This window comes from Chiloscyllium plagiosum, chromosome 19 (genome assembly GCF_004010195.1).
Source record: "Chiloscyllium plagiosum isolate BGI_BamShark_2017 chromosome 19, ASM401019v2, whole genome shotgun sequence".
Lineage (NCBI taxonomy): Eukaryota > Metazoa > Chordata > Chondrichthyes > Orectolobiformes > Hemiscylliidae > Chiloscyllium > Chiloscyllium plagiosum.
Window position 1 is genome coordinate 61,958,429 of NC_057728.1, and position 26,235 is coordinate 61,984,663.

The 26,235-nt window shown below is 44.0% G+C and overlaps 1 protein-coding gene across 3 annotated transcripts in view; it reads right to left on the minus strand.

Moving 5' to 3' along the window:
• ano6 (anoctamin 6) overlaps nucleotides 1–25,799 on the minus strand; it is a 140,607-nt gene extending 114,808 nt beyond the window's left edge. Inside the window, exon 1 of one of the 3 annotated variants that reach the window (XM_043708688.1) lies at nucleotides 25,195–25,799. In XM_043708688.1, coding sequence (XP_043564623.1) covers nucleotides 25,195–25,249 — 55 coding nt within the window. In that variant the 5' untranslated portion in view covers nucleotides 25,250–25,799. The remainder of the gene's footprint in view (nucleotides 1–25,194) is intronic. The other 2 variants (XM_043708689.1, XM_043708690.1) reach the window with 2 other exon arrangements.
• Between the last annotated feature and the right edge of the window lie 436 nt (nucleotides 25,800–26,235).

Consider the following 26,235-nt stretch of genomic DNA (forward strand, 5'->3'; position numbering starts at 1 on the left):
AGACCTAAGGGGCAACTTTTTCACACAGAGGGTGGTACATGTCTGGAATGAGCTGCCGAGGATGTGGTGGAGGCTGGTACAATTGCAACATTTAAGAGGCATTTGGATGGGTATATGAATAGGAAGGGTTTGGAGGGATATGGGCCGGGTGCTGGCAGGTGGGACTAGATTGGGTTGGGAGATCTGTTCGGCATGGACGGGTTGGACCGAAGGCTCTGTTTCCATGCTATACATCTCTATGACTCTATGGCTGCAGTTTTACCAGCATTCCCAATTAGTTGACAATAACAACAAAATGCATTGCTGGAGCTCCTTTCACATAACAAAATATCCCACGATACTTCACAGAAATATTGACACACAACAACTTGCAATTATATAGCATAATCTAACTAACGAAATGCACAAAAACACTTCAGAGGATATTATAAGCTAAATATAAGGCTGCAGCACATGGACTGCTGCTGTCCAAGAAGGCAACTTCGCGCCATCTTCTGAAGGGCAATTAGGGATGGGCAACAAATACTTGCCCATCCAGCAACACCTAGGTCCCACCAGTGAATTTAATTAGAAAAAGACAAAGGGGTAGATTTTGAAGATGCTACCAAGCAGCATGAGTGAATTACTACAGTACAAAGAACAAAGTACAGTACAGCACAGGAACAGGTCCTTCAGCTCTGCGCCAACACATGGCGTCATTCTAAACTAAGAACGTTTTGCCTCGACACGGTGCCTATCCCTCCATTCACTGTCTATTCATGTATCTGCCAAGATGCACCTTATGGGATAATGAGGACTGTAGATGCTGGAGAGTTAGAGTCGATAAAGTGTAGCGCTGGAGAAAGCACAGCAGGTCAGGCAGCACGCGAGTAACAAGAGAGTCAATGTTTTGGGCATGACAAACATTGCTATTGTATCCATATCTGGCAATGTATTCCAGGCACTTACCATCCTCTGTGTGACAAAAGACTTGTCTCTCACATCTCGTTTAAACTTCCCCCCTTTTACCTTAAACCTAGTAAGTGACACTTCCACCCTGGGGAAAAGACTCCGATTATCCACTTTATCCCTGCCTCTCATAATTTGGTAAACTTTTATCAGGTTACCACTCAGCCTCTGATATTCAAGTGAAAACAGACTAAGTTTGTCCAATCTCTCCTCAAAGCTAATAACTTCCAAACCAGGCAATATCCTGGCGAACCTTTTCTGCACGTTCCCCAAAACCTCTACTTTAATTCGACAATGTGGCAATCAGAACTGTACGCAGCATTCCAAATGAGGCCTCACTAAATTTCTATACAGGTGCAACATGACTTGCCAATTTTGATTCTCTATACCTTGGATGCTGAAGGCAAGTATGCCATCCGCCTTCTTGACCACCTTATTGTGTTGCCACTTTCAGGGAACTGTGGGCCTGTATGCCCGAATCCCTCTGGATGTTAATGCTTCTAAGGGCTCCATCATTCACTGCATACTCCCCTCCTGCATTCAACCTTTAAAAATGTATCATCTCGCATTTATCTGGATTAAACTCCATTTTCCATTTCTCTACCTGAGCCTCCAAACTATGTATATGCTGGCAATCCTCCTCATTATCCTCAGCTTCCCCCAGTCTTTGGTTAATTTGTGGATGACACAAGCATACATTCGCCTCCAAATCATTTACGCATATCAACAGGGTTCCAGACGCTGATAAGAATTTCCTGGCCTGCTCTTAATAAGGTCCATCCTGCATTCAAATTCACCTTTACAATGGAGCAATCTAATGAGTTTCTTTTCATTGATGTCCTAGTTGAGAAGCCAGGGGTCTCTCTACCACTGTCTGTCTACAAACCTACCTTCACTAGTGTTGCGATTTTTACATTTCCACATGCTACACTATTGGCCTTATCAGAAACCCCATGAATAGGACCTGAGCCGTATGTTCAGTGTGCAAGCTTGGTGTTGAAATGGGGCACATCAAAGCCCACCAGTGGCATAGCATCTACCCTGACTGTGCAATGCAGAGTGAGAAATTATCCAAAGCCATGATGAATGTAAGGCTGTGACATTGTGTCCTGAAAAGTGTCCCACCTATCACAGACTTTCCTGGAAGGCTGAACAGTGCAACAAGTAAAGTTACCGATGTCACGCTGCTATTAAGCAGCAGTGACACCAGTTCTGTTTGTCAATAATAGGACACTGTGAACAAGCCATCATTATACAAGTGACCTGGTACAGAACAACATCAATTATCTGAACAAGACAGGCGGGGAGTATTTCGTTTAGATAACTGAGACTACGGATAACAGATTGTTCAGATAATGGATAGGGCTTTTACAGGACGTTGAGATCTTGTTCGGATAATCCAAAATTCGGATAACTGAGTTTGTTCTGTATATAAATTTCAGTGGTTCTGGGTGAGTCACCCTTATGTCCTAATGACCATATCAAGCAGCATATCCCTTCCGCTGTTTGCACCAAATAAGGTACTAACTGAGTTTGTCTGGCACCTTTTTAAACTGAACATTATGTTTGACAAAGGCATAGAATATTGAAAGCTAAAGAGAAATACCCAACCAGTTCATGCTTGTAAAATTCAAACATAAGATGCCACTCTGCAATTGGACAATATTTGCTGGATGATCCCAAGTGTGCGGACAATCACTCTGACACCCAACCATGGATTGTCAGTCTGGCACACTTTCACATCCTGGAAGCTACATTTATTAGACAGAACTTGTTCACACACCACACACGTTTCAAGCCAACAATATAGAAGCCAGCAACACACAGTTTCATTTCTCCACGTAATGTCTTGACAAATCATAGTCGGCCTACCTGGTTTAAGATTTAGCAAAGTTTCCCAGTTAATTGTCACTCATCATATAACTGGTGCATGCTCTATAACAAAGCTCTACCAATCAGATTTGCCAACCTCTCATACAGATGAAATGTTGTTTGTACCTTACATTAGGCATTCTTGTGAATTATCCTGAGAAGTGCAGGACAAAAAGCTTTAACAAAATGTGCTTTTTCTCAGCCATGCTCAAATTCTGTACCACTGAATGACTATTTAGATTAGATTCTCTACAGTGTGGAAACAGGCCCTTCGGCCCAACAAGTCCACACCACCCATCCAAAGAGTAACCCACCCAAACCTATTCCCCTACCCTATATTTACCCCTGACTAACGCACCTAACACTTTGGGCAATTTAGCATGACCAATTCACCCAACCTGCACATCTTTGGACTGTGGGAGGAAACTGGAGCACCCGGAGGAAACCCACACAGACACGGGGAGAATGTGCAAACTCCACACAAACAGGCGGGCATCGAACCAAGGTCCCTGGTGCTGTGAGGCAGCAGTGCTAACCACTGAGCCACCGTGCCACCCCAAACACAAATTTAAACACAAATCACATGTTTCTTCATTGTTTGCTTGGGTAGAATCATTGTATTCAATCAGCAAATTGCACTGTAGGATTCAATATTCTGTGCATATGTCCAACATAATGTTTAGTTTAAAGCCAGGCCAGACAAACTCAACATACTTATGGGTAGATCAGAGATTCATAGGGTAAGAATCGGTATTATTTATGAATGCATGAACAGCTATATTAAAGCAGGGTCCTTTAGCTCAGTTGGCTGGGAAGCTGGTTTATGATGCAGAGTGATACCAACAACACAAGTTCAATTCCTATAAGGACTGAGGTCACCTCAGGTTAAACCACCGTCATGGTGGCCCTCAGATTAAACCACCACCAACTATCTAACTCTGAGATGGGAGCCTGGGACACGGCAACTTTATCTGACCTTAAAGAAAGGGAATGTAATTAATGGAGGGTGGAATCCAAATAGTTAATAATACACAATGCTAAGTTAATGTGTAGACAGTGTTTACAGTCATCGTTCGGCAAATCCCTTTGTTGTCTCCTCCAGCAACATGGAAGCAGTTAAAAGTACATAAAATCACAAAGGGCTTGTGCAAATATGTCATATGACCAGTGTATTCAAACTTTCCACATAAGTGCCCAGAGAATGCTTTTTTTTTTCTGGCTGCTACAGCAAAATTGTTGATCAGTAAAATAAGCTAAATGTGCAGCGCACAACTCACATCCCAAAATTACAAAAGGTGTTAAGAGTACACAGCCAATTAATTGCCAAGTACAGTTTAACTCCACAATAAAGCAGTTCGTAACTGCTTAAGGATTTTGTAATATGATAGTTACATAGCTTAAATCATTCCAGATGTATAAGCTATTATGAAACATTGCTTAACTGTACAATGTTAGGCTAAGGCGTGGCTGCAAAACTCAAATCACAAAGCCTCACAGAAAGCACTCTCCTTAAAAAATAAGGTGATTTTAAAACATTTTAAAGAAAGAATCTCTTCTTGAATCAGAGCATTTTGTTTATTATTGAGTATGTTGTGTAGCATAGTGACAATAGGGAATAAAATTTCAACAGACAGTCAAGTTCCACAATAACATCGAAAAATGCTTCAAAGCTTGTGGATCTTCTCCACAGAGAAAGATGAGCAGGTATTATACTGGGGTTTCAATACACAAAGTTTACTGCACCAGTCAGGAAATGTGGCCTAGCAAACAATGGCCAGCTTATTTTGTAAATAAACACTTGCATATATCAGAGGGCGCAGCACCTTGGAACAGCAGAGTTTACAATAAAATACACCACAGCTGAAGAATGTGGTGTAAACGCTTTGTAATATCCCCTGGGGACATTTTCATTTAAAATCAATAGAGTGCTGAAGTGCAGTCGCAAATCTTGTGTCCCCAGAATTCAGAACCTGCACTTGCTGTGAGGATACTCCATATGACAGGCCAGGTATATCTTTCTAATGTTGCAATGGTCGGAATCTTACAAGGGTCTGAGCGGCACGGGCTATGGGGATAGCACAGGGAGTGAGGGAAGATGTTGCAGGCAACCAAGAGTGTGGTGGAACATAAGCCTTGGTGGGAGGTGGGTGCAGTAGTAAATATAGAGTGAGTGTGAGATAGCAGAGAGATGAATGGTGGTACTTCCCCTGGCAGCGGGCTACCTCAATGTCAGGAGCAACTCATCCCATCTTTTATGCATTTCACAAGTGACATGGTGAGATTCTCACAAGGAATTGGGTTGCAAGTAGATGATGATTATTGGTTTTTAAATGTCTTGTTAACAATCAAACTCGCCGCATTAACTTTCAGCCTCCCATCTTATCGATCCCGTCAAATAAGCTTCACAAGGATGCTCCTGGGCCTGGCCAGGCTGACCATAAACAGGTCCAAGCAGCAGGCTGTGAAGGGGGTTGTTAGGGCCGATCACCTGCCCCTCTTCCGCGGTTATGTCAGAGCTCGGGCGTCCCTGGTAAAGGAGCACGCGGTGTCCACCAACAACCTTGAGATTTTCAAGGACAGGTGGGCACCGTAGGATTGGAGTGTTTCATTTCCCCCTCCGATTTTATTTTGATTTAATCCCTTCTCCCGCCTTCACTTTTCCATTCACTGAGTCATTGTCCTTGATGAGAAGTGCACTGCTCGACACTGGCCACTCGGGTGTTTTTACTTCCTGGTGGTGGGATACAAATAACATTTTCTGCACATTTTGTTTCTTCTACAAAAAGAAAAGAAAACTTCACAAGGAGACCAGAGCCAGCAGCAGTTGGGTTCAGCTTTCTGCTTGCTCTGAACAACCTCCATGTTGGAAATTAGACAGCCGTATCTCAGGGCACGCTCCACGGGCACTGGCCACATGCACCCCACATTCACGGACATTGGCATCCCACTTAAGCCGGCCTCTAGCAGCAATCCTCACAGCACATCTTGCTCCACTTGCAAGATGCTTCTGCACTTCGGGCTGCATCAGGCATTATCTCGCTGTAATGCTGCAGCAAGGATACCCTATGCTCCAGGACACACATCCTGCTCACCGAGTGGAGCAGGTTACATCTCCTGACTCCTTGCCTGCTTGCTCGTAGCGCACACTTCCTCTGAACCCACCTGAATGCTTCCAGCAACCCAGCCTTGTAATTAAGATTAGATTAGATTCCCTATAGTGTGGAAACAGGCCCTTCAGCGCAACAGGTCCACACCGACCCTCTGAAGAGTAACCCACCCAGACCCATTTTCCCTCTGACTAATGCACCTCACCCAGACCCATTTTCCCTCTGACTAATGCACCTAACACTAAGGGCAAATTGGCATCATCAATTCACCTAACCTGCACATCTTTGGATTGTGGGAGGAAACCGGAGCACCCGGACATGGGGAGAATGTGCAAACTCCACACAGGCAGTCACCCAAGGCTGGAATCGAACCTGGGTCCCTCGTGCTGTAAGGCAGCAGCTAACCACTGTGCCGCCCCACTGCACAGCCTTGGCTCTTTGCTCTTAGGTCCCTCCATCAGAGATTCCAGGCTCATGCTACTTCTGTCCTGTCTTAGCACTTAGCACAGACACATAAGCAGAAAGATTTTCATATCTGTCGTTAGCCTTGGTTAAGACAAGAGAGTACAGCCTTTACTCGGTGGATGTCTGCACAGTAAGTCAAAGGCAGCCTCCAATTTCCATGATCAGATTCAGGATCCTCTCCACACAAAGTGAGGAGCTAAATGTCAGGCAGCTCAGCACCCATCTGGGTTGTTTACCGCCTGGAATGATAGGCAGGTACTGAGGGCAATGTAAGTGGCTGGCAAAGCTGTCACTGTTAGTGCAAGTGGGGAGGTGTTCCCAGTGAGTGCATTGGCAGCACAGAGGGCAATGTAGTGGTGAGTGATTTCGTGGGTTGGAGCGGGTGACATCCAGTGAGAGAAGCTGCTGAAGTTAACAGTGAGAGTGGGCCTCAGTGGGAGGCCAGTGCAGTGATAAGAGTGACTGTGAGGTACGAGAGAGAAGATGGTGGAACTTAACCTGGCAGAGTGGAGAAGGAAATTGTTCTTCATCCTAAACTGCCAGGCTTTCCTCCAGAAAGATCAGATTGCAATCCAGGAGAGTGCAGTCTCAGATTGGGGTGGCCTTCACCTACTGGCCGTGGGTGGGTCAGTGGTCAGGGAAGTGGTGGGTGGGAAGAAGATTGGAAGTCCTGACTCTGCATCTCCCTGTCCAGCAGGAACTCCAGGATATTGCCCACTGAGTGCGGTGAGGATTTTCCCCTGTCTGCCACGTCCAGGGCAAATGTTAGCAACTGTGCAGGGTAACTCCAGCTGAAAAGTAAGCTTTTAAAGATGGTGCAGGTTCAAGTGATGCCAGTGACTTGTGGGATAGCAGCGGAATGGGGAGTAGTTCTGGAAACAGCACACAATAAGATAGGGCTGGAACTGCATGTGAGAAGCACCATAGAGGTGTGGTAAGTAATTAATGAGGAGAGTTTGAGAAGATATTGTGACAGAACTCACTAAGGCCTCATGGTGAGAAGTCCTCCAAAGAAAAACTTCATATAACTCAAACAAAACACACAATTCAGTCCTAGGCTCTGGAACTGTGCACCATTCCTGTTGGTGTGTAGAACAGGTCAATGCAAACAGATGATTCTGATTCAGCATGACAGATGAAGTGCAATATTTAGTCACTTTACAAAACCAGTTGGTAAATAGTTGTACTTCTGATTTCTCACAAATACAGTCTGCTTTCTCAAGGATTCCTTCTTTTCCATGGCTGCTTTAGTCCAGTACTGTATAATTAAAAATCCATCCTTCAGAAGAAGCTTTAGACATTTTTCCAGGTGGACACAGAAGGTCCCATGGCATTTTCAAAGATATGGGAAATCTCCTGGAATCATGTTTAACATTCCTTCCTGAAATACCAGCACCAATATTAAGGGAACTAATCCTATCACTGGACAGCCTTACTACAGGTCGACCACCATATCTGTGGCATCGTTTTCCGTGGTTTCAGTTACCCTTGGTTTACCCTGGCCCAAACATATTACAGGGAACCTTCCAGAACCAGGGATCATGGGGCTGCCGGGAAGGTAAATGTCCCATTGAAATGAATGGGTTCGCTCCTATCCGCGGTTTCAAGATTCCATGGTACGTTTTGGAATGTATCCTCCATAGGTATGGGGGCGACAACTGTACTCGCAAGGTGATTACATAACAATAACGTCTGGGTTTCAAACATAATTCAATGTCTGCCTGATACTTTTATATGCTTTATAGAGACTACATTTCACTTCATAAACTGGAGCTTTTCCCCCCCCTTTCTTGCCTTTCCACACTCCTCTATTATAAATAATTGCAAAGCCAGTTTAAGAAACTAGTGTTTCAACATCTGGGGAAGGGGTGAACGACTCAATAATAATTCTCGTACATTAGTATTATTAGAATCAGTGAGCCAAGAAATTTCCCCTGTACTGGCTCAAATGAACACTCAGAATTGAAAACATTTTACTGTCCCCAATCCAAGGTGCACTTCATTGTTACCACAATTGTGAACTTATGTAAACATTAGCTGAAAAATTCATAAGTCAACATTGAGAGTGCTTTTTGTGGGAGGAAATTGAATGTATCCAATAAGATAAGATAAACATAGAAACATAATGGGAAACAAAATTTAAAAGAATAATTTGCTCTTTGACGTGTAAACAATTTGGCAATTAATCTTGAAGCTTAGTATTTGAATGTAGCAATAATCATTTTTTAACCAATGAAATCCAATAACATTGCAAATGTTTGGAGGGTATTTTACAACAGTGCAGCAACAGTGAGACAAAAAGATGTAATACATGGAACAAAGATATTGTCAAGATGATACATTGGAAGAAGATTCTCAAAGAGGGAGGGGGTTTGGAAAAGTCAAGAAGAATGCAGTATGAAGTAATCTGTACAATTTAATGTCTCAGCATAGTTCTATCACAAGAGAGCCAATACTGTACAAAGCAAAGGCCAAATGTTTACTGTCAGGCTGGCATGCAAAATTCCAAGAACATGCTGGTGATGAGATTATTCTCATCTCTTTAACATCATAGCGATCAAGGGTGTGGTGCTGATGGAAAAAAAGAGGATTGAATTAGTTTCACAATCAACAGTACAGTGAAATAACAGTGAAGGATGAAGACAGAAAAAAGTGGATTTTGTTGGTTAGCAACATGAATATCAGATGGAGGATTTCTGGCACAGAGTGTAGCTCCTTGTCTCTGATGCAGAGGCTCCAGGTTTGAGCCCAACTCCAGGACCTGAAGACCAAGATAGATCCTTTCGTTAAATGGTGAAACAGGCTGAGCATCAACCTGAAAATTGGTCTAATCCACTGAGGGCAGGGAAGGTCAGACATCACACAACACCAGGTTATAATCCAACAGGTTCATTTGAAGTCACAAGCTTTTGGAACGCTGCTGCTTCATCAGGTGACGTCCAGACTTCACCTGACGAAGGGGCAGCGCTCCGAAAGCCTATGATTTCCGATAAACCTGTTGGACTATAACCTAGTGTTGTATGACTTCTGACCGTGTCCACCCCAGTCCCCAACACCAGCACCTCCACATCATGACTGAGGGCAGGGGTAACAGGAGAATCTCCTGGTCAGCCATGCTTGATGTGAAGTGACCCTGAAGCTTTGTTTGACACCGTGTAAGCAATTTGATAATTAATCTTGAAGCGTAATATTTTCACATATATCGTTTATCATTTTGTTTCACTAAAATCCAGTAACATTGCAAATTCTTGAAGAGTATAGCTAGCAACTTATTCCAGGGAAAGCTAGCTTTGGAACCAAACAAAGCCTTGTGCTCTTTGCCTGCCCTGCATCATACAGGCTTGGGAAGAGGAGAATGTGAATATCAGGTATAGTTAATAAAGGAGTATCTGAGGTGAAAAATATACTAGTGGACTTGTTAATGTTTAATTATCGAATGTATTCATTTCCATATGACTATCCCATAGATAGTGATGAGGAGCTGTGTTGTGGGGGCTAGGTATCTAGACTGCCATTTCCACAAGGTGGAGAATTTGATCCTGTTGAAAGCACAGGGGCAGAGTTTGCTTTTGTGAAGCAGTGAGTACTGAAGTTGAAAGCTGAATGGTAGGGACAACACCACTGCATCCCAAGGGCCCTCTCAACCAGGATATATCAAGACATGTTCTAGTCAACCTATTCAGAGATGTGGGACTTGAATCCAGGACTCCTGGCTCTGTTTATTCAGTAACAAGGTACAAGTCACATGCGCCATGAGAATACCATCCACTGGTGTAGAATCACAGAATCCCTACAGCATAGAAGCAGGCCATTTGGCCCATCAGGTCCACATCAACCCTCCAAAGAGCTGGGATTGAACCTGGGTCCCTGGTGCTGTGAGGTAGCAGTGCTAACCACTGAGCCACAGTGCTGCCCCTGCATGGATTAGCTCCAACAACACCTCATGAAAATGGACACCATTCAGGACAAATTTGCCCCATGGCCTTTACATGTCCATCTCCCATCTCAGGTAACTCTACTTCTTCTTGGAAAAAAAAAGACCTGAGCTATCCCCAGCCACCACCACCCTCCACCCCCTAACAGAGCTTGTCCTCACTTTGAGCAACTTCCCCTTTAACTCCAGGTCTCACTTTCTCCAGGTCAGAGGGGTGGTCATGGTGTTGTCTCTTTGTGGGGTATGAGGAACATTCCTTGTTCCAGTCCTAATCTGGCCCCCCAGCCTCCACTCTGTCTCTGATACATCGATGACATAATCAGTGCTGCTCCCTTTCTCATTTAGAATTAGAAATATGTATCCATGTCAATTCAATTTCAACTCTGCTCTCACCTTCACCTGGTCCATCTCCAACTCCTCCTTTCCCTTCCTTGCTATCTGTTTCCATTTCTGGAGATAGGGTGGCCACCAATATTCACAACAAACCCACTTACTCCCACAGCTACCTTGAATATGCATCCTCACAACCTAATTCGTGGAAAGACTTGACTCCATTCTCTGAGTTTTTCCATCTCCATCGTATCTATTCTATCAATGCTATCATCCACAGGACGGTCCTCAGAAATGTCCACCTTTCTCCTCAGCTAAGGATTCCCCAGCACTGTTGTTGACAAGGCTTTCAGCCGTGACCAATGTACCTCCCACAATTCTGCCCCCACCGCTATCTTCCCTCCCACAACAGCAATCGGCTTCCCCTTGTCCTTATCTACCATCCCACCAGCATCCACATCCAAAGGATCATTAGCCGCCATTTCTGCCACCTCCAGTGGGATGCCACTACCAGACACATATTCTCCTCCACTCCCCTGTCAGTTTTCCGCAGGGACCATTCCCTCTGGAACACTCTAGTCCACTCCTTCTCTGTTCCCAATGCCTCCCCACATTCCTATGCAATTGCAGAAGATGTAATTCCTGCTCATTTACTTCCTCCCTCCTCTTTATTCACGGCCCCAGATCCACCTTCCAGATGAAGCAGCCATTTACCTGTACTTCAATTAATCTAGTCGACTGTATTCACTGCTCACAATACATTCAGTCATTGAATTCCCACAGTGTAGAAGCAGGCCATTCAGCCCAGTGAATCCACACTGACCCTCTGAAAAGCATCCAACCCAGGCCCATACCCCTACCCTATCTCCGAAACCCTGCATTTACCAAGGCTAATCATAACCTGCACATCCCTGGACACAGTGGGCAATTCTGAATGGCCATTCCACCTAACCTGCACACCCTTGGACTGTGGACATTGGAAAGATGACTGGATGACCACTTTGCAGAAATCCTATGTCCTATCTGCAAAAAAGTCCCCAAGTCTCCAGTTTCCTGCCATTTTAACACCCTACCCTGTTCCCTGGCCAACATCTGTGTCTCAGGAATGCTGCAGTGCTCCAGTGAAGCTCAGTGCAAGTTGGAAGAACAGCAATTCATTTTCCACTTGGGGACCCTGCAGACCTCAGGGCTCAATATTGAGTTCAGTCATTTTAGGGCCTGAATACCTTCTTCCAAGTCATTTACTCACCCTAGGCCTTGTATTACCAGGACTGTTTTCAGCACAGCCAGCCCATTGTCACCGAGCTATTGGCCCCATGAGCAGCTTCCCTTTCTCCCTGGCTTACCATTATCAATCCCTTCGTTTTCTTAACTGTGTGTCTCTGTCTCCACTAACCCCTCCCACCCCCCCACCCCCGCCAACCCCGGGCACCGTCTTCACCTATTGCTTACTCCTTTACCACCGCTCCCACCCCTTAACATTCACCTTCTGTTTTCAACATATGTATCGACCTTTTCCTACCTATCATCAATTCTGAAGAAGGGTCCCCAGTTCCAAAATATTAACTCTGCTTTTTCTTCACAGATGCTGCCAGATCTGCTGAGTTTCTCCAGCAATATGTGTTTTTGTTTTAAAGCTGCTATGAAATTGGTACTTCATCCACCACCTTAAACGCTCACTCCCTCCACCATGGTGGCAGCAGAGTCTACCATCTACAAAACTGCACTTCAGCAACTCTTAGTGTTTTCCACATTTTGGAAAAACACCAGGCACATGGAAGTATTACCACCCACAAGTACAATATTATTTCTTCACTATCACTGGGTTAATATTCTGGAAATCCATACTTAAAAATACTTTGAGTGAACTGCAGCAGTTCAAGAGATGACTTCGGAAATCACCTTCTGAAGCTTCACTAACGAACAGTAATAAATATTGTCATGCGAGAAATGCACACATTCCAGTAACAATGTTTTTTAATCATACGGCTGCGATATCTTCAAAGCTATTAAGTTACTGTTTTTTGCGAATTTGTTTAGTAGCTATAACTTAGACAATAAGACCATGACACCAAAATTGGAGGTGTAGTGGACAGCGAAGAGGGTTACCTCAGATTACAACAGGACCTTGACCAGATGGGCCAATGGGCAGAGAAGTGGCAGATGGAGTTTAATTCAGATAAATGTGAGGTGCTGCAGTTTGGGAAAGCAAATCTTAGCAGGACTTATACACTTAATGGTAAGGTCCTAGGGAGTGTTGCTGAACAAAGAGACCTTGCAGTGCAGGTTCAGAGCTCCTTGAAAGTGGAGTCGTACGTAGATAGGATAGTGAAGAAGGCGCTTGGTATGCTTTTCTTTATTGGTCAGAGTATTGAGTACAGGAGTTGTACAGGACATTGGTCAGGCCACTGTTGGAATATTGTGTGCAATTCTGGTCTCCTTCCTATCGGAAAGATGTTGTGAAACTTGAAAGGGTTCAGAAAAGATTTACAAGGATGTTGCCAGGGTTAGAAGATTTGTGCTCCAGGGAGAGGCTGAACAGGCTGGGGCTTTTCCCTGGGGTCAGGGAGTCCAGAACTAGAGGGCAACTTTTTCACGCAGAGGGTGGTACGTGTATGGAATGAGCTGCCAGAGGATGTGATGGAGGCTGGTACAATTGCAACACTTAAGAGGCATTTGGATGAGTATATGAATAGGAAGGGTTTGGAGGGATATGGGCCAGGTGCTGGCAGGTGGGACGAGATTGGGTTGGGATATCTAGTCGTCATGGACGGGTTGACCGAAGGCTCTGTTTCCAAGCTGTACATCTCTATGATTCTATGACTCTATAAGACATAGGAGAGGAAGTAAGGCCATTCGGCCCATCAAATCTTCTCCACCATTTATCATGGCTGATGGGCATTTCAACGTCACTTACCGCACTCTTCCCGAAGCCCTTAATTCCTTGCAAGATCAAGAATTTATCAATCTCTGCCTTGAAGATACCCAACATGCTGGCCTCCACTGCGCTCAGTGGCAATGAATTCCACAGGCCCACAGGCTGAAGGAATGTCTCCTCTTTTCCATTCTAAATTGACCCCTTCTTATTTTAAGGCTGTGCCCACGGGTCCTAGTCTCCCCACCTAATGGAAACAACTTCCCAGCATCCACCTTTTCTAAGCCATGCATTATCTTGTAAGTTTCTATTAGATTTCCCCTCAACCTTCTAAACACTATGAATGCAATCCCAGGATCCTCAGCATATGTTAGGCCTACCATTCCAGGGATCATCTGTGTGAATCTCCGCTGGAGACGCTCCAGTGCCAGTATGTCCTTCCTGCGGTGTGGGGCCCAAAAGTGGACACAGTATTCTAAATGGGGCCTAACCAGAGCTTTATAAAGTCTCAGAAGCACATCACTGCTTTTACATTCCAACCCTCATGAGATAAACGACAACATTACATTTGCTTTCTTAATCATGGACTCAACCTGCAAGTCAATCTTTAGTAAATCCTGGACTAGCACTCCCAGATCCCTTTGTACTTCAGCTTTATGAATTTTCTCACCATTTAGAAAATAGTCCACGCCTGTATTTTTTTTCCCAAAAGTGCAAGACCTCACACTTGCTTATGTTTCCTGGACCACTCTCCAAAACTGTCTAAATCTTTCTGCAGCCTCCCAACCTCCTCAGTACTACCTGCCTGTCCGCCTAACTTCGTATCATGGGCAAACTTCGCCAAATTGCCCCCAGTCCCTTAATCCAGATCATTAATATATAAAGTGAACAGCTGCGGCTCCAATACTGAACCCTGCAGGACACCACTTGTCACCGGTTGCCATTCCGAAAAAGAACCTTTTATCCCAACTCTCTGCCTTCTGTCAGACAGCCAATCCTCAATCTATGCCAGTAGCTCACAACAAACACCACGAGCCCTCACCTTACTCAGCAGCCTCCCGTGTGGCATCTTATCAAAGGCCTTTTGGAAGTCTAGATAGGTGACATCCACTGAGTTTCCCTGGTCTAACCTACCTGTTACCTCTTAAAATAATTCTAACAGGTTTGTCAGGCATGACCTCCCTTTACTAAATCCATGCTAACTTGTTCTAATCTGACCCTGCACTACCAAGATTTAGAAATCGCATCCTTAACAATGGATTCTAGAATTTTACCAACAACCGAGGTTCGGCTAATCAGCCTGTACATTTTCATCATTTGTCTTGATCCTTTCTTGAACAAGGGGGTTACAACAGCAATTTTCCAATCACCTGGGACTTTCCCTGACTCCAGTGACTTTTGAAAGATCACAACCAACGCCTCCACTATTTTCTCAGCCACCTCTCTCAGAACTCTAGAGTGTAGTCCATGGGGGCCAGGAGATTTAACAATTTTTAGACCTTTTAGCTTTTCTAGCACTTTCTCTTTTGTAATGGCTACCATACTCAACTCTGCCTCTTGACTCTCCTTAATTGTTGGGATTTTACTAATGTCTTCCACAGTGAAGACTGACACAAAGTATTTATTAAGTTCTTCAGCTATTTCCTTATCTCCCATCACTAGCCTTCCTGCATCAATTTGGAGCAGCCTAATTTCTACTTTTGCCTCCCATTTGTTTCTTGTGTCTTGAAAGAAACTGTTACTATCACTTCTAGTATTACTGGCTAGCCTACCTTCATATTTGATCCTCTCCTTCCTAATTTCTCTCTTTGTTATCCTCTGTTGGTTTCTGTAGCTTTCCCAATCTTCTGATTTCCCAGTGCTCTTGGCCACTTCATAAGGTCTCTCTTTCTCTTTAATACATTTCCTGACTTCCTTTGTCAACCATGGCTGTCTAAATCCTCCTCCCCCTCCCCCCACCGAATAATCTTGCTTTTCTTTGGGATGAATCTCTGTACTATCTCCTCAATTACACCTAGAAACACATTGTTGCTCTACTGTCTTCCCCACTAGGCTCTGCTTCCAGTCGATTTTCATCAGTTCCTCTCTCATGCCCCTGTCATTAACTTTATTTAACTGTAACACCATTACATCTGATTTTACCTTCTCTCTTTCAAACTGCAGACTGAACTCTACCATATTATGATTGCTGCCTCCTAAGTGTTCCCTTACTTCAAGATCTTTTATAAAGTCTGGCTCATTACATAGCACTAAGTCCAGAATAGCCTGCTCCCTTGTGGGCTCCATCACCATCTGTTCTAAAATGCCATCCTGTAAGCATTCTGTGAATTCCCTTTCTTTGGATCCACCTGCAACATTATTCACCCAGTCTACCTGCATATTGAAGTCCCCCCTGATCACCGTGACCTTACCTTTCTAAAATGCCCTATCTATTTCCTGGTACATCTTGCGCCCCTGATCCTGACCACTGTTAGGAACTCTGTACATAACTCCCATTATGGTTTTTTTTGCCTTTGTGGTTCCTCAACTCCGCCCACGCAGACTCCTCATCATCTGACCCTATGTCATTCAGCGCAATAGATTTAATTTCATTCTTAATTAACGAGGCAACCCCACCCCCTTGAGATATGATTTTCTTGTAGAATATAAAGTTATTGCATACAAACATGTGGTTAGTGTCAGCTACAAATACATAAAAGCAAAGCAAGAAACAACAAACAAGCCATAGAACTCCATCTTATTTTTCTTTCTAACTTTTGTAAGTGTTTTCAGTTATGCAAAGGATTTCAATCAATAATTGTCAATAACCATCAATTAATTGTCCTGTGATTTCTGAATGTTTTTGGGTTGGCATCCCATCTGCTCCAGACACGTGTAATAATGTCTCTGAAAAGGTTAGTTAGGAAAATAGCAACAAGTGATCTAATGTGTTTTTAGCTGGTTGTGTGCAACTTTGTTACGTGAAGGTGCTTAAAAGCAGTTCAGTTGCTTTGACTAACATTTACAATTAACTAATCAGCTTACAGCAGTGCTAACAGGAGTCAGCTTTGTAATTCTGTCAGCACATTTGGTTGTTTGCAAGATAGGTAAGCATCCTGCTTGTGGTGTCCTGTGTCAGTAACATCACACACATTTTGCATACTTTTGCCCAAACAAAGGTGTGTACTCGTAAAGTCAAACTCATGCTCACTAGAGTAAATTTTAATACATCATTTAAAAACATCTTGAGAATTAATGTTACCATTCCTTTGTACCCTAACATTTGGAAGCTAAATTGAGAATCTGTACAGCAGAGTTCTTCAATCATATTCCTAACTCAAATCAAATTTAGTAGACCAATTGATTTAGATTTATTAAATAATGATGCTGATTATGCCTAAACATGTTGATTAGGGGAAAAAGTCTCCCCTGAGGAACTGTCCTGGAGCGGAGATAACCACTAATAACCACAGCCATCATCGTTAATGCTAGGTATGACTCTAACCAGTGCAGTGCTGCTGATTCCCGGTGACATTAGTTTTTACAGAATTTTTGGTATCATATTTTTAAAAAATTCATTCATAGGATGTGGATATCACTAGCTAGGCCAGCATTTATTGCCTGTTTCTAATTGTCCAGTGGTTTCATGGTCAGCACTAGAATCTAATTTGAAGCTGGTTTATTAAAATAATATGCACAAATAGTTCTCCACTGCTATCTATTATTCGTTCATAAAACAAAATTAGTGTCACCAATTTTAAAAGACTTTTCGTTTACTTCAAATGAAATCACAAATCATTAAAAAATAGCAACATAGATTAACAAAACTATGAAAAAAAAATCAAGCATCAGGATTTATTTCTGCAGGGATAGAATTGCAAAGTAACATAGCCAAACTTTTATCAGGCTACATGAGAAGTACTCACAATGTTCATACCACAATAGTATAATAACAGAACAACAGATTTGTGCCCGAGAGCTTGCCATACCTTCAGTCATGCTGTTCCAAGACAATTTTAACACTGGCATCTATCCAGAAATGGGGGAAAATTCCCAGATATATTCTGTCTACACAAAGCAAGAAAAATCCAATCTGGCCAATTACGACTCCAGTTTGCACTCAATCAGTAGCAGAGCGATGAAAGGTGTCATCGATAGCACAGCTAAGGATTACTTAACAACATCCTGCACACTAATAGGTTCTGTTGGTTCGGATCAGCTCCTGTCCTCATTACAGCTTCAGAAAATTAGGGATAAGCAGTGGCCGGGTGGTATTATTGCTATCCCACCCACAGCAGAATTTGAATTCAATAATAATCTCGAAATTAGATTCTAGTGATGACCATGAAACCACTGGGCAATTAGGAACAGGCAATAAACGCTGGCCTAGCTACTGATACCCACATCCTATGAATGAATTTTTAAAAAACATGATACTAAAACCTCTATCAAGGCTAATGCCACCAGGAATCAGCACTGCACTGGTTAGAGTCATACCTAGTATAAACAATGATGGCTGTGGTTATTAGTGGTTATCTCCGCTCCAGGACAGTTCCTCAGGGGAGATTTTTTCCCCTAATCAACATGTTTGGGCATAATGACACAGACATGAAGCAGATGGGAGTTGAATCCAGGCTACTCGGCCCGGAAGAGGGACACTACCACTGTGCCATGAAAACCCCAAGTTTCTCAGGGTCTATCTTTTGTGTGGATTTTTTCTAATCAACCTGTTCAGCGATGTTTATTAGACACCTCTAGAACAGGTGAGACTTGAATCCAGGCCTCCGGCCTCAGAGATATAGTGTGTTCCTGGAAACTTTAGAACAGTTCATAGATTGAAAGAATCAGCAATAGTCGAATAACTCAGAGAAAGTGAGGACTGCAGATGCTGGAGATTAGAGTAAAGAGTGTGGTACTGGAAAAGCACAGCAGGTTAGGCAGCATCCAAAGAGCAGGAGAATCAACGTTTCGGGCAAAAGCCCTTCATCAGGAATGTGGCTGGAAGCTTCAAGGGTGCAGAGATAAACGGGAGGGGAGTGGGGCTGGTGAGGAAGGTAGCTGAGAATGCAATAGGTGGATGGAAGTGGGGGAAGGTAAAAGGTCAGAGGGGAGGGTGAAGCAGATAGGTGGGAAGGAAGATGGACAGATAGGATGGGTCATGAGGATGGTGCTGAGCTGGAAGGTTGGAACTGGGGTAAGGTGGGGGAGTGGAAATGAGGAAACTAGTGAAGTCGGAAATGAGGAAACTGGTGAAATCACATTGATGCCCTGGGGTTGAAGGGTCCCGAGGCGGAAGAGGTGGCATTCTTCCTCCAGGCATCGGGTGGTCAGGGAGTGGCAATGGAGGAGTCAAATAACTGTTAAGGGACAAGGACAAACTGTTATCCTTGAAATTGAAAGCAATTAGCCATGCCTGGGAAAAGAAGAAGTCAAAGCGAAACAAAACTACTTTAACATCTGTTTGATAACTGGCTGCCATATGCCACAAGGACAACTGATTGCCCGGCAGAAGAATTTAAGGGGTTAACTGCAGGAAAGCTGTGTCATCAAACAGACAAGCCAATACCAAATGTAACAGGGAACACAGAAGCTATTTCTGATAAGGCAGCAAGTTACAGATTGGGAATATTGTGGATGAAAGGATCATCAATAATGTCACATCATATTCTTGAAGGAGAAAAAAATTGCACAAGAATTTAACTCCAGGATTCCTTTGGAGTGGAACTTTGAAAGAACAACACTACACAAGGATCGAACCCTGGGTACATCCAGAGACAGACACTGTTGGTTGGAATTGTAGCTAAATTCCATCATCAATCAAGGAATAGCCAAGTTCTGTTGTGAGGCTTAGCTTGCGGGGTCTTATTTTGTTTGCTACATGCAATAAATTTAAAATAATTGCTTCGGTATTTGAGATTTCTTCATAAGTAGCTGAATTAAAGGTAGCTTATGGTGTATACACTGAGCAGTAGACACATTACCACACAAGTCCTGTAGCTCCGTCAGGAATTGTCCAAGGACAAACTCAAGTGAATTGGCCATGCTAAATTGTCCACAGCTGTTAGGTGCATTAGTCAGAGGGGGTGTGGGTTACTCTTTGGAGGGTCAGTGTGGACTTGTTGGGCCGAAGGGCTTGTTTCCACACTGTAGGGAATCTAATCTAATCTATTTTCAGCTGATTCACCAATATCCTCCACTTCACCATAAAGTCAGAGTGGGATGTTCACAATGATTGCACAATTATTTGTAATTTCTCAGTCAGTGAAGCAGTGTTTGTCCATTGCCAAATCCCCATAATCAATATTGGAATGAGGGTTATGATTGAGCAGAAAGCAAACTGGATCAACCAAATAAATACAGCTGCTGCAAGAGGGAGGTGATGGCCACATGGCATTATCATGGTAATATGATGGCCATCATTATGATGGCCACATGGTATTAAGCCAGCGATCCAGTATTGTTCTGGGGTCTGGGTTCAAATCCTGGCAGACGGTGGAATTTGAATTAAAATTTTTTAAATGTGTTTAATGGTGATCATGAATTTTTGCTGATTGTCATAAAAACCCGTCTGGTTCACGAATGCCCTTGAGGAAAGGAAATTGCTGGACTACATGTGACTCCAGAGCCACTGGAATATGTTTGGCTCTTAACTGCCCTCTGAGCAATAAATGCAGGTTTTGCCAGAGGTGCCCTCATCTGGTGAATTAATTGGTGAGGGGGAAAAAGAACAGATAGGGGCTTACAATTCTATAGCGAGTAACTCATCTCCTGACTCCCCACAGCCTGTCCACCATCTACAAGGTATAAATCAGGAGTGTGATGGAATTCTAACCTAGATGGGTACACCTCCAACAACACTCAAGAAGCTTGACACCATCCAAGTCAAAGCAGCTCACTTGACAGGCACCCTCTGCACCAGTTTAAACATCCAAACCATCTACAACTGATATTCAATAGCAACAGCGGTTGTAAATTTAGAAGACCCTTTCTAATTCATGTGAAACTCTGTTAACTCACTTTTTAGATTAGAATCAATCTAAACATCATGGCATAGACAGAGAACACAGGGGGCTAACACCTTCAACATATTATCTAGCTATCACCCATTGTTACAGATAACCTGAGAATGCAACTTTTTATATAAAAAAGGTTTTGTGATTTACACATGAAAGAAGTCAAACTATCATGGTATTCAGACAGATGAAAGACTCAACAGACAATTAAGGTATAATTTCAGTTACATCACACTGTAAATTTTTGCTATAAACCCTGTGTGTTAGGATTGAATTGAGCCCTCCACTATCACCTGATGAAGGAGCGAACTCTGAAAGCTAGTGTGCTTTCAATTAAACCTGTTGGACTATAACCTGGTGTATTTCAGTTACATCACACTGTAAATTTTTGCTATAAACCCTGTGTGTTAGGATTGAATTGAGCCCTCCACTATCACCCGATGAAGGAGCGAACTTCGAAAGCTAATGTGCTTTCAATTAAACCTGTTGGACTATAACCTGGTGTGTGATTTTTAACTTTGTACACCCCAGTCCAACACCGGCATCTCCAAATGATGGTATTATCAGTACTTTAGTCAAAAAGACTCAGGTCTCATTATACAAACTTGCTTTCTAAACCCACCATAAGGAGGTGGTGAAAATAGAATTCAATAGAAATCTGCAATTAAGAATCTAATGAAGATGATCAAACCACAGAGCACAGTCAGAAAAACCCATTTGGATCACTAATGTCTATCTTGTGGATGGTATGCACTGTTGCTATTAAGTTTAACATTATGTCTTAACTATCTACCAAACCACCAAAATTCATGCCATCTATGAACTTACTGATCATGCCTCCTACAGTCAGCCTCCAACCTCATTGTCCGTGAACCCCGTTCCGCCCGATTCACAAACCTGACTGCCCAGTCAAACCACTGTCTCAGCCTGCTCCTGTCCCACTGAACTCTTCTCTTCCTACCTCGACACTGTCCTGTCCCCCTTAGTCCAGAAACTCCCCACCTACATTTGTGACACCACCCATGCCCTTCATCTCCTCCAAGATTTTTGTTTCCCCGGCTCCCAATGTCTCACCTTCACCATGGACATCCAGTCCCTGTATAGATTGATCCACCACAACAAAGATCTCCAAGCCATCCATTTCTACCTCTCACACCATCCCAACCATTACCCTTCCACTGACACCCTCATCCACCTGGTTAAACTGGTTCTCACCCTCAACTTCTCCTTCCAATCCTCCCACTTCCTCCAAACCAAAGGGGTGGCTATAGATACCTTTATGGAGCCCAGCTATGCCTGCCTGTTTGTCAGATATGTGGAACAGTCCATCTTCCACAGTTACACCGGCACCACCCCACACCTGTTCCTCCGCTACATCGATGACTGTATTGGCCCCACCTCGTGCTCCCCACAAAGAGGTCGAACAGCTCATCAACTTTACCAACAAGTTCCAACCTGACCTCAAATTCACCTGGACCATCTCAGACACCTCCCTCCCCTTCTGGGACCTCTCCATCACCGTCTCTGGCGACGGACTAACCACAGACATATACTACAAGCACACTGACTCCCACAGCTACCTAGACTACACCTCCTCCCACCCCAACTCCTGTAAAAATGCCATCCCTTGTTCCCACTTCCTCCGCCTCATCTGTTTCCTGGATGACCAATTCCACCTCAGAAAGTCCCAGGTGACCTCCTTCTTCCATGATTGCAACTTCCCTTCCCACGTGATTGACGATGCCCTCCAGTGCATCTCCTCCACTTCATGCACCACCACCCTTGAACCCCACCCCTCCCAATGCAACAAGGACAGAAGCCCACTGGTCCCCACCTTCCACCCCACCAACCTTCGCATACAACACATCATCCTCTGCCACTTCCCCCACCTTCTAATTACCCCACCACCAGAGATACATTTCCCTCTCCACCCCATCAGTGTTCTGAAAAAACCAAACCCTCCGCGACTCCCTCGTCAGGTCCACACCCCCCACCTGCCCACAACCTGGCACCTTTCTCTGCCACCGCAGGAAGTGCAAAACCAGCGTCCACACCACTCCCCTCAAATCCTTCCAAGGCCCAAATGGATCCTTCCACATCCATCAGAAATTCACCTGCACCTCTCCCAATGTCATCTACTGCATCCGTTGCACTGGTGTGGTCTCCTCTACATCGGGGAGACAGGATGCCTTCTTGCGGATCGTTTCAGAGAACATCTCTGGGATACCCGTACCCACCAACCCCACCACCCTGTGGCTGAACACTTCAACTCCCCGTCCCACTGCATCAAGGACATGCAGGCCCTGGGCCTCCTCCACCACCAAACCATTACTATCCAACGCCTGGTGGAGGAACACCTCATATTCCACCTTGGGACACTACAAACACATGGGATAAATATGGATTCAAACAGCTTCCTCATTATCCCAGTCCCAAGCCTCCAACTCGGCAGAGCCCTCCAGACCCATCAATCACTTCCTCCTCTGACCTATCACTTTCTCCCTCACTTTCCTCCACCTATCGCTTTCCCAGCTACCTTCCCCACCAATCCTACCCCCTCTCCCATTTATCTCTCAGCCCTGACCCTCATTCCTGATGAAGGGATTATGCCCGAAACCTCGATTCTTCAGTTCCTCGGATGTTGCCTGACCTGCTGTGCTTTTCCAGCACTACATTCTCAACTCGTATATTTCAAGTCTAGATCATTAATACTTGAAATGCTTGGTGTCATCATGGAAACCTCTCGGCTGTCCGACAATTGCCCTTTACAACCCCGAACATTGTCCACTCGTCCTATCCATCTGTTGCATCTGAAAGTTTGCTTCCTTGTCTTCTAAACAACTGAGCAACCTTCAGAAAATTTTTCAAAACTTCTGTGGGAGCCTGCATGAACAGCACTGCCTTAACTCACAGCTGAGCCCTTCAACAAGGAGCAAGGTGAAACCGAGTGACATTCAGTGGAAGGAACCAGCTGAAGAAGTCTCACAAAGGTGGGGCCAGCTTCACTTCAACTATTATCCAATTTATTTAGTTCTGTATTCCAAAACTGAATTCAATCAGAAGCAAGTGCTGAAGCAAAACAAACATGGGACTGAGCTATAGGGAGAAGCTGAATAGGCTGGGGCTACTCTCCCTGGAGTGTTGGAGGCTGACAGATGACGATATAGAGGTTTATAAAATCATGAGGGACACAGACAGAAAGAATAGTAAACGTCTTTCCCCCAGGGTAGGAGAGTCCAAAACTAGACGGCATAGGTTTAAGGTGAGAGGGGAAGATTTAAAAGGGACCTGAGGGGCAACGTTTTCACACAGAGGATGGTGTTTGTATAGAATGAGCTGTCAGAGGAAGTGGTGGAGGCTGTTACAATTACAACATTTTTTTGGAATCTGGATGAGTATATGAATGGGAAGGGTTTAGAGGGATATTGGCCACATGCTAGCAAATGGGACTAATTTGTTTGAAGTTTAATTTAGCTAAATGCAAGGTGCTGCATTTTAGAAAACCAAATCAGGGCAGGACTTATACACTTACTAGAAAGGTCTTGGGAAGTGTTGCTGAACAAAGAGACTTTGGTGTGCAGGTTCATAGCTCCTTGAAAGTAGAGTTGCAAGTAGATAGGATACTGAAGAAGGCTTTTGGTATGCTTTCCTTTATTAGTCAGAGTATTGAGTACAGGAGTTGGGAGGTCATGTTGCGGCTGTACATGACATTGGTTGGGCCACTGTTGGAATACTGCGTGCAATTCTGGTATCCTTCCTATCAGAAGGATGTTGTCAAATTTGAAAGGGTTCAGAAAAGATTGACAAGGATGTTGCCAGGGTTGGAGGATTTGAGCTACAGGGAGAGGCTGGATAGGTTGGGACTGTTTTCTCTGGAGCGTCAGAGGCTGAGGGGTGACCTTATAGAGGTTTATAAAATCATGAGGGGCATGGATAGGATAAATAGACAAGGTCTTTTCTCTGGGATTGGAGGGGAGTCCAGAACTAGAGGGCGTAGGTTTAGGGTGAGAGGGAAAAGATATAAAGAGACCTACGGGGTAACTTTTTTCACACAGAGGGTGGTTACGTGCATGGAATGAGCTGTCAGAGGAAGTGGTGGAGGTTAGTACAACACAGCATTTAAAAGGATCTGGATGGGTATATGAATAGGAAGAATTTGGAGGGATATGGGCCAAGTGCTGGCAAATGGGACTAGATTACATTAGGATATCTGGTAGGCACTGACGAGTTGGGCCGAAGGGTCTGTTTCCGTGCTGTGCAACTATGACTCCATAAAACACACAAAAAGAAAGGCGGGACAGCTAATGACAAATGCACAAACTGAGCCAAGTTTCTCCATCTGTTTGGCTGGACAATAACCACTTCCTCATCAAGTCAAACTTTTCGATCATGCAGAGTGTGGTTGGAAAACTGCAGCCACAGATTTGGCGAAAATATCAAAACAGAAAAAAAGACAAAGCTTCAGTCATTAAATATAATATGTTCTTTTTTTAAAATTCGACCACCATCCTGTTGAACTTACACAAAGCTGGGTCGAAGATGTCAAACTGCATGGAGGTAGTAGGCTCAAAATAAACTAAAACTGAACGCGAAGAACATTGTTTATTTAAATATTCTTTTTTTTAAAAAAAATAAAATGTAACCCAATATTTAATGTGTTTGATGACTCACCCTCAGGGAATTCTTCCATCTCCAATTGTTCCTCGTCCGAATCTACATCCGTCATCTTGAATACTTTTTGTATAAAAATATTTTTTCTTGTTATACGGACCTTGGCGTAGGCTGAAAGTACACTTCTTTTTTAAAAAAAAATTTAAAAATCAAACCATAAAGTAGTGTCCTCCCTCACATCAGGCAGAAAGGGGAATGTCTCCCGCCTCGGAGATCAGTCTCCAGGTAACAACAGGAGACCCTCAGTCTGCCCCAAAACACAAAACAAACCAAAGCAAAAATAATATTGTTTTCCTCTCGATGTCTGTGGAGAGTCTGTGAAGAGAAACAAGGAGCCCCCGCACGGCGACACAAACTCAGTCCAGACCCCACCCCGTTCGGCCGTCACTCTCCGCCAGGAATTTCAGGCGATCGCACGCTTCCGCAAACAAAACTTTGAGGGAATCTCTCAGGCTCTGCATACTTCTGAGTGGCTTCTCTCTTTTCTTTGGCTTTGGTTTCGTGCATTGTGTCCGCCCATCTGTGGAATCAACAACAGCGGAAAGAGTGTAGCGTCACAGCAAGCTCTTGGGACACACAGTAACCTTTTGATAATAACCCTCAGGCATGAAGAACAGTGCCTGACAGCATTACTGTGATTCCCCGGGGTGTCACTTGCTCTTTACGGATCTCCCCATCGACTTTTGGCCTTGTTATGTAGCAAATGTGAAGCTGCCTTTTCATTGTAGTCTAGGATCCACACCGTGCACACATTGCCAGGGTTACAGTCTATACAGATTTCCAGGGTTGGAGGATCTGAGCTATAGGGAAAGGTTGAACAGCTGGACCTGTTTTCCCTGGAGTGTTGGAGGCTGAGGGGTGACCTTATAAAGGTTTATAAAATCATGAGGGGCATGGATTGGGTAAACAGACAAGGTCTTTTTCCCTAGGGTGGGGGGAGTCCAGAACTAGAGGGAATAGGTTTAAGGTGAGATGGGAAAGATTTCAAAGGGGCAACTTTTTCACGCAGAGAGTGGTGCATGTATGGAATGAGCTGCCAGA